The 14,765-nt window shown below is 37.5% G+C and overlaps 1 protein-coding gene across 1 annotated transcript; it reads right to left on the minus strand.

The window, feature by feature from the left end:
- Positions 1-440: 440 nt before the first annotated feature.
- LOC141656489 (uncharacterized) lies at positions 441-4,977 on the minus strand. The gene is made up of 4 exons (XM_074463402.1): positions 4,022-4,977; positions 1,679-3,333; positions 785-1,618; positions 441-685 (listed from the first exon to the last, which is right to left on the minus strand). The coding sequence occupies exons 1-4, from the start codon at positions 4,975-4,977 to the stop codon at positions 441-443; spliced, it is 3,690 nt and encodes a 1,229-aa protein (XP_074319503.1).
- Positions 4,978-14,765: the final 9,788 nt, after the last annotated feature.

Below are 14,765 nucleotides of genomic sequence, written 5' to 3' on the forward strand. Positions count from 1 at the left end.
GGTAATATCTCCCTTATCTCTCTACAATACACATCTAGCCAAGTATCACAGCTTAATCCTTTAAGTTTACTGACTTGGGCATCGGAGTGAGTACGCTTGGCACAAAGCCAAGCCCTCAGTTCGTTCATTGTTGCAGGAGAGGCCGAGGGAGACGATAGAAGCAAGAAGGGTTCAACCCAAGACATCATTCTACAAGCCACGGGTGGTAACGATACTTGCTCTGGAATTACACCCGGAACAATGAGAATTATGATTAAAAGTTTTTTTTTTTTGGTAAAATGTAAGCTTTGATTAATAAAAAGGATAATACATGAATACATTCTCATCAACTTAAGCCATAACAAGAAACAAGAAACATCTTATCTATTGAATCCTAGGCTATTCAACCAAACAATATCCGGCTGCTGAATAATAGAAGACAATTTCTGCTGATTTCTTAGCTAAACTGTCTTCTGAATTTCTGAAACAAGCACCGCAGGTCTTCGAAGCTTCAGTTCAATCCTGCAAGTATTCCTTTCCATCCAAAGGACATACCAACAGGAAAGTTTAACCACTCTCCAAACTTTCCTCCTGACAGTAGAGCAATGACCAGGTGGAGTTTGGAACCTTATATGTAACCAGTGTTCAATTAAGCTAATCACCTGTTTGCTGTAAATACAATCAGAGAAGAGGTGATCATGGGTTTCTGGAACAAGCTCACAGAACACACAACAATTGCTGCCACTAATCCCATGCTGAAATAATCTGTCTCTTGTATTCAGAGCTTTCCTATGAATAAGCTAACCAATAACACAATGCTTGGGTATTGTCCAGCTATCCCAAACATCCTTGTACCAAGGCACATGGGGGTGTGAGCCCTGTAGCCATTGATAACCTGCATAAATAGAGTAACCTCTGGCATCAGAGATCCATTGGTTACCCTGGTACCCAGCAGCTAACATATTTTTAACCTTACATATGTTCCTCCAATTCCAATTTGAGTCTGGTGGAGGTGAATATGTATACCAGTCAGCACCCTTCATATAGATATGGTCCACCCAAAGCACCCATAAACGATCAGCTTTTGTATAAATCCAGTTCACCAACTTACCAACAAAAGAGCAATATTCCATACCCCAAAGATTCTTAACACCTAAGCCCCCTCTTTTTACCGCAATGTACACTCGTCCCCAGGCCACCAGAGGGGTTCTCTGGTACACAGCATCACCATTCCACAGGAAATTTCGACAGAGAGCTTCAATCTTCTTTATAATACATTTTGGCAAAAGGAAAATAGAGCACCAGTAATTATGTAGAGTGTTAAACACAGAGTTAATTAAGATAATCCTGCCAGCATAACTCAATTTCCTAGCTCCTATTCCCCTAATTTTAGCCACAATTCTCTCCACAAGGATATTACAATCATGTCTAGTTAATCTTCCACCCTGAATAGGTACCCCTAAGTATTTAAAAGGGAGTACACCCTCCTGAAATCCAGAGATAAAGGTAATATCCTGTCTCAATGCCTCAGTCACACCATTAAACACTACTTCTGATTTCGAAGCATTAACCCTTAGGCCAGAGGCCGCAGTAAAGGTAGCCAACACCCTCAAGATAAGCATAATAGACTGATGATCCCCTTTTCAAAACATAAGGAGATCATCAGCAAAAAGCAAGTGAGTCAACTTTAAGGACTTACAATGAGGGTGAAACTTGAAATACCATTCTCCCACAGCATAATTCATCACACTAGACAGATACTCCATAGACACACAAAAGAGAAGGGTAGAGATAGGATCACCTTGTCTCAACCCCCTCCTGCCAGCAAAGAAACCAAACTGGGTGCCATTTAGATTCAAGGTATATGAGGGGGTAGTAACACATTGCATTATCAGATGCCTAAACTGCTCAGGGAAGTTCAAGGCTGCAAGCATCTGTTCAAGAAACCCCCATTCAATGGAATCATAGGCTTTCTGAAGGTCAAGCTTAAACATACACCTAGGAGAAGCTGCCCTTCTATTGTACATTCTAACCAGGTCCTGACAAATAAGGATATTTTCTAGAATACTTCTGCCTTTGACAAAAGCCACTTGATTTTTGCTTATAATATCAGGCAATACCAAAGCTAACCTAGCACACAAAATTTTTGAAATGACTTTATAAAGTACATTACAGCAAGAGATAGGCCTGTAATGCACTACACTAGTTGGCCTATCATTTTTAGGAATCAAAGTGATGACAGTAGCATTAACCTGAGAAAGCAGCTGACCAGAATCAAAGAAATTAATAATGGCAGCACAAACCTCATCCCCAATCACATCCCAAGCATCTTTGTAAAACTTACTATTATAGCCATCTGGGCCAGGTGACTTACAGCTTGGAATGCTAAAAAAGCAAGCTTTAACCTCAGAACAAGTAACTGGTTTTGCCAGAATAGACCAGTGATCCTCAGAACAACAAGGACCCCTTCTGACCACAGCAACATTAACTGGATCAGTAGAATTTTGAGTACCCAGCAGCTTCTGGTAATAAGCTAAGAAAGGAGTCTGAATAGTAGCACCTTCAGTACAAAGAACACCTTGCATATCCTCTATCTGGAAAACCTTATTCAACATAATCTTTTTCTTAATTGCACGATGAAAATATGAGGTATTCAAATCCCCCTCCAAAGACCACTGCAATTTGGCCTTCTGAGTAAGGAAACTATCCCTTGCATTAATAAGGCCCTTTAACTCAACAGATAAGTCGAGTTCCTGCTGAATCAAGTCAGTATCCCCTGGATTATCAACTAACTTCTCTTGTATCTCCTCCAAAACTCTACTAGCAATGGTAGTGCTATTCTCTATATCAGAAAAACAAGTAGTATTCAGCTTCTTTAGGACAGGTTTTAAAGCTTTCAGCTTTTTAACCACAGAAAACATCCTAGTACCTTTATATTTCTGTTGCCACACACTAGCAACCTGTGCCTTGAAGGAATCAGCTGCACCCCACATGTTAAAATACTTAAAACTTCTTCTACCATCAAATTCAGCTTTTCTATTCACCACAGTACACGGGCAATGGTCAAACAACCCCCCAGGATGGAAATGAGCCATATAATCACCAAATTCATCAAGCCATTCCTGATTGCCCATAGCTCTATCTAACCTACTGTATACTCTAGCAGTAGGTTCCTGCTTATTAGACCAAGTATATAAAGCCCCTGTAGCATTAATGTCCTCCATACCACAAAGTGAGACACACTCCTGAAAATGCTCCATTTCTGCTTCAGTAGTGCAACCTCCCAGTCTCTCAATAGGAGAAAACAGCATTGAAGTCCCCCAACCATAACCAAGGAGACACACAGGTCTGAGACTGCAGTTTCAAAAAGCTCCATAAGGCAATTCTATCATTCAAGTTATTGAATGCATAAATCATAGTAAGGTAAAACCTCTTATTATCAACTCTAGAGTGGACATGCATATGAATATGTTGAGCATCATATGACAAAAATTGCAAATCAAAGAGATCTGGTTTCCAGAACACCCAAATCCTCCCACCCTTATGCCAACTACAGTTAGTAGTAATACTCCAACCATCACAAAAAGAAGTATTCTTATTAAGAAGATTAGTAGGTTTAATCTTAGTTTTAATAAGGCCAAACAAACCAACCCCATGATTATGCATAAACCATTTAACTACTTTCTGTTTATTCAGGTCATTTAGACCCCTAACATTCCAAAAACCGATGTTATGCATTGATAACAGCTTGAGGAGGATCCTTCCCACTGTCACCAACTATACCAAAGAGGAGTATTAGCTACCGAACATCCACAAAAGTATATTTAGAGAATTTATCGGATAGTCTTATCCCCACAATTCCTTCCCGCCTAGTATTTCTCATAATTTTTTTTTTGGTGTTGGTTTCACACTAGGAGTAGCCCTAACAACAGACGAGAGGAGGGAATGCTGCATGGGTAAAAGGAGGAGGGGACACTGTACTCTGCACACAAAGGCTTTTGTACAGTCTCCACACTGTTTCTGCTGCTTGAACACCCTTTACTTTCGAACTTTTTTAGCAGATGGCCTACCAGGTTTCCTGCATTGAGTAGCAGAATGGCCTATACCATTACAGCTAGTACAAGACCTAGGTATCCACTCATAATCAACACCAACAGAGACAACCTTGCCAGTTTCATCCAGAAATTTAACCTTATCAGGTAATTCCTGATCCATTTGTAATTCCACCAAGACCCTAGCAAAGCTTAAACGAACTTTATCCTGTGTGTCTTTGTCTTTCTGAACAAATTTACCCACTAAACCTGCAATTGATGGCAAACAATCCCCCCAAAACTTCAGAGGAACCCCAGATAATCGAACCCACACAGGTACAGTTTCAACTTTTGCCTTAACCAGTTCCATATCCATAACCCATGGTTTAATAACCACAGGCTTGTTATCAAAGAGATAATACCCCGACTTTAACAGAGCATCCCTTGCCCCTACAGTGGCAAATCTTACAAGAAAAGAACCATTATCCAAAAAAGAGACTCTGTCAATACCAAACTGGTCCCAAACTCGATATATGAACGATTTAACCAAATCCCATGGTGGATTAGCTCCTAAAATGTAACAAAAGACAGCATTATTCCAAAAGTCTACCTCTTTTTTAATGTCAGCAGACGTAAACTGAAGAAGACCTGTCACATCTTCCTCCTCATCTATCGTCTCCAACACAGGAACATCTTTACCGTTCTTATGCAACATCCACCCAGAGCCATTAACTTCCTCCGTAGCACCAGACATGTCAAGAACAGGGACTCCATGTAACTCCCTTAAAGAAGCTGTCTTTCGAGCATCCGCTGACCCTGGACCTGCAAAGTTGGTACCTTTAGATTTATGTTTGGAAGAAGAAGGAAGCTGAGACGGAATAAGATCATTTTTTGGATTAGATTCAGAAGAAGTAATAGATTTTAATGGAGTAAATCTGTTAGTAGTTGTAAATTTCATGACTGCCATTCTTACAAACCCTAAAAACTATGCATAAATTTTAGAGCTTTCTCTCTCTTGTTTCTCTCTCATTTTTAACAAATCTTGATTTTAAAAGGTTTTTATGATTAAAAGTTGCAAAGAAAGATATGCCGATATCTACAAAAGCTAAGTTAATTGTTAACCACGCTAATGTCATTACTTAACCTCATTATGAAAATGAAATGGTTAAACCTCCTTCCGAAAAAAGGGTATTTTAAGAAGGACGTGCATTAAATTGGATTTCACTTTTAAATAATGACATTGCTACGCATCATTATAAAATGAATGTGTTATAGATTAAAATCTCTTTCCATAAGTTTAAGATTGAAACCTTTTCAAAATAGGTATTTTGAAAAGATATGTTGGGAACATATATAGTTTAATCTTAATAACTTGGCAAAGCAAAATGTATTTCAATTCTTGAAATGTTTCGATTGAGTAGTCAATTACGAAACATGTGAAATTGAGTGGGAGTTTGAAATTTTCATGTGAAGACATGAAATTGAGTGGGAGCAATCATCTTGTAAAATTTATAACTCATTACTCATTGAGAATGACGAGTTAGTACTATCTTTCACAAAAAAGTATTTGAGTTTTCAATTCTGGATGAAAATGGACTAAGATGAATCCAATCACATCATGGGATGTTGGATAGGCATTGAGACATGCACATCAAATCGACGAGGAACGTAGGTTATTCATATCGATGAAAATGGAATTACCATAAGTAGTCATGGTCATTCATTGAACCTAAGAATGGTTGATCACATGATTAAAGATTACTAATATTTCCGCCATTAGAATAATCATGCACATGTCCAATAATGAATCATATGCTTAAGAGCATGATGAGTCATTAGTAAACCATAAAAGAATCGTCATGAATTCTCGAGAAGAACTAATGAGCTATTCTAGTGTTTGACAGAACACTCTGTTATGTGACAAGAAGTTGCACATATTGAAGTTCGAAAACGCATAAGGATTTATGAAAATCCTAAGCTATTCAAGCTGAAAGGAGAAATAAGACGTTTGAAAAGATACTTGGTTATAGTAAGAAGTTACTCAAAACTAGTATTTTCAAATTTGCTAGGACTTATGAGAAGCGCTAGGCTAATCATCTTGACAATTGTTGCAAGATCCTACAAAACATATACCTGGTACATTATGAGTTGGAAGAACACTTGACTAGTGTGAGTTATTTCGTCCACCATAATTCGATTGTTATGTGATAAACAACAAGAAATTTCTTTCAAAGTAAAGAACCTAAAACTAGTTTGGGAAACTAGATATGTACTTGGTAAGATTCATGCTTTGTGAGACAAACATGAAAATAAATGGAAATGCAATTCAAGAGTTTGAACACATGGACACATGGTATGTTAAACACATGTTGCGAGTAACTAGTGTTTACACACTTACAATATACATCACAAGGTTGTTATATGGTATTAACTACCCGAATGTGATGTCGACATTTGTCGTTTGAGTTATTATTAACTCACCTTGTACTTTGTTACATCCAAACGGGTTGTAGAGACAATTGAACCCCGTTAAAGTGAACATGGATTAGCATTGTATTCGCCCATAGTCACTTGCATGAGGTGACGTCTCGAAGTGACTAGAGTGTGATGCAATTGATGGCAAGTTCAAGTGCCATGGAGTCATGTGAGATGACTTGTCGATCACATAGGCAAACTGTTAGGAACACTTTGTCGGGCTAATGACCGCTTATAGAGTTCTGGCAAATTTATATAACCTGGTCGTGGCGAGAGCTACTATAGTATTCTAATGAGTCGATTCTTTTGACTAAAGATTGTTCGCCTAAGGTGGCACAGTTTCATATTAACTTTGATTTATGTTACTACGACCTTCGTAAATGGGGTCAAATGGGCATATTTTGGGTTATGATGGCTGTGGCTAGTCGAAGGGAATAAGTGCGATAGGAATTGTCCACTCCTTGTCAGGGTTATAACAATATCTCAGGGCCATCGAGGAGTAATGAACTGGAAATGCGTGGCCACGCTCGGAAGGTATCTATGGTAGATAATTCCGGTCAATCAGTTATTCTCCAGATCAAGGAAACCACTCTCGATATGATCACTTGCAAGTACGACCTGAAAGACACCTTGCATTGAGTGGGAGATAGTAATAGGATAAGAGAATTGGTGACGCACACTTGTCGAGGACAAGTGGGAGATTGTTGGAATATGTGTCCTCCGACAATAACGCGATCATAACTGTCGATCATGATGATCACATGTTTAAATCTCATTTTAAGAATACATGTGGGATGTAATATTTTACAAATCAAACCGTCCACACATATCGGTAATGATTGGCTGAATAGAGTTTGACATTACTGTCGTGCGACGGTGATGATCAGTTGATCCCCTTAGGTCATACCTATAGGGAAATACCCTTAATTGATTATTTAATTAATCGTATGCCGATACGAGTTAATTAAATTGCTTAAAATTGACGGATGATTTGTGAGTGAGATTAACGTGTCTTATTATAATTCGATTAAATTGGATACGGTCTAAGTAATCGAATTGTTTTATTACTTAGATAAAATTATTGTTTACGAAACAATTTGAAATTGAAATTTAATGAATAATTTATTATAAATACAAGACGTTGTAATTTATAATTTGATAAACCGTTTTGGTACAAGTAATTACGAATCGATTTTGTAAATGACATATTTTATGAGTATGTTGATTTTTAACATGTTAAAAATACATTACAATTTCATAAGTCAAGTAACATGTCACATATGTTACAATTGACAAATGACAAAATAAAATGGACCTTCCATTTTATGTCATATGTGCCGAAAATAAGAGGGGGTATAAGGTTTAAATTGTGTTAATTATTTTAAGTGGAAAACAAAATGATTACATACCTATTTGTAGCCATGCAAGTCTATTTTCTTGGGAAGAAAATGAGCACCATGCATTGGCTCACCTCTCCCTCCCCACCGGTTTTCAAAAGAGAAATATAGAGGGTTTTTCCTCTAATTTTTATTCACTACTTCACAAAATAATTTCTAGTGTAAGAAATTTATTATTCTCTCTACAATTGTGAAACTTAGAGAAATAAAAACCTCTCTAAATCATTCCTCTCTTGGCCAAAAAATACAAGAGAAAACAAAATTTATTTTGTGTCAAATTTTAAGTAAGACTTGTATTATTTCTAGTACAAAATAATATTAGTTATTAGGGGTTTTCCGTGGGTATTTACATTTGGGAGAGGTTCTATTTTGGACCTTTTGTTCATCCATTATTAGGAAAGCTCAAGAACTAACAAGAAGGAGATCTTGTTGGTGCCCTAATATCCGAAACCTCAATGTAAGATTGACGATTTCTTCTTTTATCTTGTTTTAGTTTGCATGCATAAGATCTTCCATTTATTTTATGACTAAATAAATAAATAAATAAATTCATATATGAATATGTAAATTAATGAGATTAATGACTTGTTTTAGTTTGCATGCATAAGAACTTCCATTTATTTTATGACTAAATAAATAAATTCATATATGAATATGTAAATTAATGAGATTAATGAATTCTTACACCGATGATAATCCAATTAAGATATTTCATGCCAAATTGTATTCATGAACATGAATAGGTAACCCATTTCTTCAATATTTGTCACTTGAATAAAAACGTAAATAAATAGTAATGAACCATTTATAATGAGCAAAACAAACATTCAATTATAAATGACTCAAATGTAAGATAAACCATTTACTTCTCACAAGGCATGAATAATTACATTGGACTCATATTAAAATGGAAACATGTCATTTCATAGACAAATGGAATAATTAATAAATGTATGTCATAGTTATAAATCATGTGAGAAGAATATAAAAATGAACGATATTTAACGAACTACGTGATATAAAACACGAGATGGAATTTAAATCATTCAAAAGAATCACATTTGCGCTAAAATAAACTCGATCTATGACTCAAAGGGGCCATGTCTACTTTTCGTTAGCACTGCCGTTAACTACTTACTTAACTATCATTATTTTCTTTCTAATAAAATAATCCCATTCAATTCTGTCATGCTCTTTCTCTGGTAACTCACCAATAATGTCTTTTGACTCTCAATCTCGTTTCCCATATCTTCTTCATGCTTATTATTATTCCTTCAAACCATTATTGCTTAAACCAGTTGATAAAAACTCTGACAAGGGAAAAGCCAATGCTCATGTTACCGGACTATCATACTTCGTACCTTTTTTTTTTTCAAGAAAAGCAAGCCATATATTCATCCATTAAAGAGGAATAGAAAGGCAATCTTACAAAAGCTAACCAATATGAGCTACTCAACTAGCTAGAGACCCTACTATTTCTTCCTCTCTATGAGATTGGGATACATACAATAATCTTATAATTACTATATATTGGACTTTCTTAATAATAAAATCAAAACACTGCTCCAATCCTCTGAAAATCCGAGTGTTCCTTTCCTCCCATATGCAATAAACCACGGCTCCTAAGCAACCTAGGAACCATTTGGTTTTCCAATGTCGGCAAGTGCGTCTATTGGCACTCCAATGCATCTCCTTACTGAGATTGTTTGTACGCCCAGAAATCTTCATCCATGAGAGAATATTTTGCCAAATTTCCTTTGAGAACTGACATTTAAAAAATAAGTGTTTATGATCCTCATTGTCATTCTTGCAAAGAACACATCGATTAACCATGTGTATGCCTCTGTAGCTGAGTTGGTCGATGGTGGCTAACTTCTTCTGCATTGTCAAAATTAGGAAAACACTATGCTTAGGCTATACTACTCGTTGCCATACTGTCCTGGCCCAGCTAACAGGATGCCCATGATGTCTGAGCTTATCATAAAGCAGGTGAAGCTGCATTTTCCCCTGATGAACACAACTTCTCATAAACTGTTTAGCAGTCTGAATGTCCCTTGTGTGTATCCACAATTCATCTCTAACCTTCAATATACTACGCCAACTTTCAGAGTGAGTATCCTTGGAAGTTGCAGTCCATATGCTCCCAGATTTAATGTTATATTTCAGGTTCCACTTAGACCAAATGCTACCTGAATCATTGTCTAGCTCCCAAATCCATTTTCCTAGTATACATTTATTCCAGGCTAGCACTTCCTTTATATTAAACCCACCTTCCTGATATGGTGCACAACAAGACAACCAACTTTTCATAATCAATTTCCTGCACCCTTCTTCATAATTCCATAAGAAATACCTGCAGAATTTGGTAATTATCTTGATCACTCCTTTAGGTATCAGCAAAGTGGAACACCAATATTGTTCCATGCCAAAAATGACTGAGTTCAACAAACTAATCTTCCCTGCATATGAGAGCTTGTAAGTGGACCAATGTTGCAAAGCTTTTTGAACTTTATTGATAAGATCTGCAAACATACCCTTGTTCAGTTTTCCATCATTTAAAGGCACTCCCAGGTATCTAAATGGAAATGCTCCCTCCACATAGCCTGTTCCCTGAAGAATCCCTGCTTAATGTTATCCCTTACACCTCCCATGTAAATATTGGTCTTCTCTGGATTAGCACACAAACCAGACATTTTTGCAAAAGATTTAAGAGCTTGAGTAACAACAGCAACAATGGAATGTCACCCCTTACAAAGAGCATTAAATCATCTGCAAAAATTAAATGATTGAGTCTTACTTGCCCACATTTTGGATGATAAGAGACCTAGGGTTGCTTATGGATATCCCTAAGTATGCGAGATAGGATCTTCATGCTCATAACAAAGAGAAAAGAGGAAAGAGGATCTCCCTGCCTCAGACCACTCTCACCTTTAAAGAACCCTACTCTATCACCATTAATCTTTAAACTAAACCAAGTAGATGTAATACAACCCAGTATCTAGTTTTTAAATTCAGGTGGGAAATTATAATATTGCAACATCTTGTCTATGAACTCCCACTGAAGAGAATCAAATGCTTTCTTAATGTCCACTTTTATTAAGCATCTAAGAGAGACCCCTTTTTATCCATAACCCTTCACCAAGGACTGAGTTAGCATGATGTTTTCAAAAATATTCCTGCCTTGAACAAAAGCCCCCTGTTCCTTGCCCACAATTTGTGACAAAAAAGGTTTCAGACGAACACATAATATCTTGCTAACAGTTTTATAGAACACTCTACAGAAAGCAATAGGTCGATAATCCATCATAGTAGCAACTACAGCTTTTTTTGGAATTAAAGCAAGTAAAGTGGTATTAGCTTGCTTAGACATTTTCCCAGTTCTAAAGAAAGACTGAATGGCTATGCAGAAATCGCCCCTGATTGTCTCCCAAGATTTCTTAAAAAAATGTGCAGAAAATCCATCTTGACCCGGGCTCTTGTTAGAATCAATAGAGAACACATCATTCTGTATTTCTATCTATGTAACCTCCTTACGTAACCCTTCCCAGTCAGAGGTAAGAATCTTAGTCCCCTTCAACTCAGTCATAGGAGCGCAGTTGACAGCCACATTTTGACCCAATAGCCATCTATGGTAGTCAACAAAAGCATGATTCACTTCCTGATTTCCAACTTTCTCAATCCCTTGTCTATCCAGTATCCTCCCTATAGTAACTTAGTGCTTTCTAGAAGCAATCTTGGAGAAATAATAGCTAGTTGGAGCATCATTATATTTTATATCCTGGATCTTTGCTCTTTGTATCAGTGAACTCCTCTCAGTGTTTTTAAAAATCAAATACTTTTGAAGCAGCTGTTGTTCCTGCTAAAAAAGAATAGGATCCAAGGGCCTCATTTGGAGCTGAAGCTGGCATGCTTCCAAATCCTTTTTAGCCTCCTGCACTTTTCTAGAGATCCCAGAGTAACTAGTGTTATGGAGCTTAATAAGACTCTGCCTAACATCTTTCAGTTTTTCAAAGAATCTAAACATAACACTTCTTCTCACAGGTAGCCCCCAAGCCTGCAAAACCACTCCATCATACTCCTTATGATCAGCCCAACAATTAAGATAACTAAATTGTTTCCCAGGCTTCTAACTATCCTGCACAGTTACAAGAAGAGGTGAGTGGTCAGATATCCCAGAAGGCAGGACATTAACCTAAGTGTTAGGATACTCAATCAGCCAAGAAGGATTACTAAGTACCCTATCTAGTTTAGACCAAACACGAGCAGTGGCCTCTCGTTTATTAGTCCAGGTGTGTTCACAACCAAAACTATGCAAGTCCTCCAAAGTACAGTCCAATAAGCATTGATTAAATGCCATCATCTCAGTGACAGATGGAGGATTAGGTCCAATTCTCTCCTCCATATCCCTGACAATGTTGAAATCTCCCAAAATGATCCAGTTTGTAACCCTCCCTTTCAAACTCCTTAGTTCATGCCATAAGCGTTCTCTATGCCCAACAACATTGCTTCCATAAACAAAGGTTATGAAGACAGTTTTGTTAGACATATTGTTCAAAATCTCAAGGTGAATCAACTGATCATGAATATGAGAAGAGACTACAGTGACCCTCCTAGTATCTAGAAAAACCCATATCCTACCATTATAATGATGGGAATAATTATTTATAATAGTGTAAGTAGAAAATTTCTTATTAAATTCAGCTGAATTATTCAAACGAACCCTAGTTTCCAGAAGCCCCAACACTTCTATTTTATTCTGAAAAAGATAACCCCTAACTTCCAGCTGTTTAATTGGGTCATTAAACCCCCTAACATTCCAAGAAGAAATAATCATGTCCCTGGATCAAGTGGGTCCTCAGCCCGTGAAATGTCCAATGTATTACTATCCCCCATTGTCCCCGTTTCCTGTAAAAGTGTGAAATTATTGGTCACAGATACTCCATATTCAGTAGTGGTAAGTGCCGTCCCCTCCTCCTCAAGCATCCCCCCCCCCCCCCAGAAGCAGAGCTCTTGTTTCCTAGCACAATGCATCCTAAACCCACCTATTTGTCATCAGATGGAGATACCTTCAATGGGACTACAAATGAGGAACCAAGCTCTAAGCTCCCCACCTCCTTCCCAGCAGAATGGTCATCCACTAACTTAGGAGGTATATGGCCTAGCAGCTGGCATTCTGAGCTACGTGCTTCTGCTTCAGGAGTTTGCTGAGATTTCCTCTGTGTAACAGGTCTATACTCCTGCACAACCTCCTTTGCCTTCCTCTTTTCATCAAGTTTCTTGTTAATCTTTGTGAATTTACAATGTTCTTTTGTATGCCCCAATTTTCTGCAACAATGGCAATAATATGGCAACCATTCATAGATTATTCTTTGTGTTGTTTTCCCATGATAAGGAGAAGTCAATGTGACAGTGGTAGGCAAGTCCTCAAATGCATCCACCTCCACCAGAACACGAGCAAATAATAGCTTTGATTTATGTGTAGTTGGTAAGTCAGCAAAGAGAGGCTTCCCTACAGTGCTAGCTATCCTGCTCAAAACCTTTTCAGACCACAAAAAGGATTCTAAATCAGGAAATTAGACCCATACTGGAACAATAGAAACAGAATCCATCTCCTTTGAAAATTTTGGGGACCATTGCTTTAGAATTAGATTGCCTGAGCCCATTGTCCACGGTCCTCCTTTCAACACCTCATATGTACCTTTCATATGTATAGGGGCAGTTTACTCCTTACCTTTCATATGTATATGTAGTAGGATAGTAGCCAATCTTAGCTGTTCATATTATATGGTGTATAATGTTATCATTAATCACATCTAAGCTCTTATTCTCAATTGGATAGGGCGCCAACTTTCGTTCAGACAAAACTCAGACTTTATATCCCAAAACAGCCACTTCCAACAACAATTTAAGACGGAATTTTGAGCATAAGTAAGACGGAAATTCACATGTGTAAAGCAAGCTCAAAACAGTCCCGAAAGACCACAAAAATCGTTCCATATTTCAGCTAAATACCTAAAGAGTAAACTGCCCCTAAATCATTCAGTGAAAAACAAGTTCAACTGGCGAGTCCATAGGAAATTCCCATAATGCGTGCCTCTATTAGAAGCTTTTTATTTGTCAAAAGTGAAAATGTCAGAGTGGCATATTCCCATAATTTTGGTGGGGACTGGGGAGTTAACAATGCATTTTATGAGGGCCGAAAGCGAGAAGCAACAGTAGGAAACAAGAAATGAGAAGGTTCAATTGGATTATTTTCACAGTAGGTCCAGGCAAGATAAGCATATGATTAAACTTAAACATGGTATATAAACATCCGACTATACTTAGAGAAGGCATAGATCAAAATAATAAAAGAGGTGAACTTCCCAACAATCGCCTTTAATATTCAAATTTGATCAAATTGGAACTGAAGCCTAACACCCTCACGCCCACATATAGCAACCAAACTTTATCAAACAAGGACATATAAAACGACATATAAGACGGAATTTCGACATTTTTGTCGAGTAACCTATCACCGTTACCTTAAACGCTCCTTATTCTTCGAATAAACGGTCCCCAAAGCTTGAGTCTTCCACCGGGTCTTCGAAACCTTCATCAAGGAGCAAGAAAACGAAAGGATTGAGGCAAAAAACAAAACTTTTATGAGACGGCGAAATTCGAAACCATCACAAAAATGAGACTTTATTACCTTGAAAGAAGGAGGAAGGAAAGGGGAAGAGAATGGTACAAAAATTATAGAATTTGGTCGAGAAACGGAGGAGGGATCTCGGTTTTAATGTCGAAATGAAAATGGTGTTTGAGGTCCCTGGATATTGTTGTTGTTGTTTTGCTGCAAGTGTTTTCGAAAAAAGGAAGGGGAAGGTGGGGAATTGAGTGATAC

Source organism: Silene latifolia, chromosome 1 (genome assembly GCF_048544455.1).
Source record: "Silene latifolia isolate original U9 population chromosome 1, ASM4854445v1, whole genome shotgun sequence".
Lineage (NCBI taxonomy): Eukaryota > Viridiplantae > Streptophyta > Magnoliopsida > Caryophyllales > Caryophyllaceae > Silene > Silene latifolia.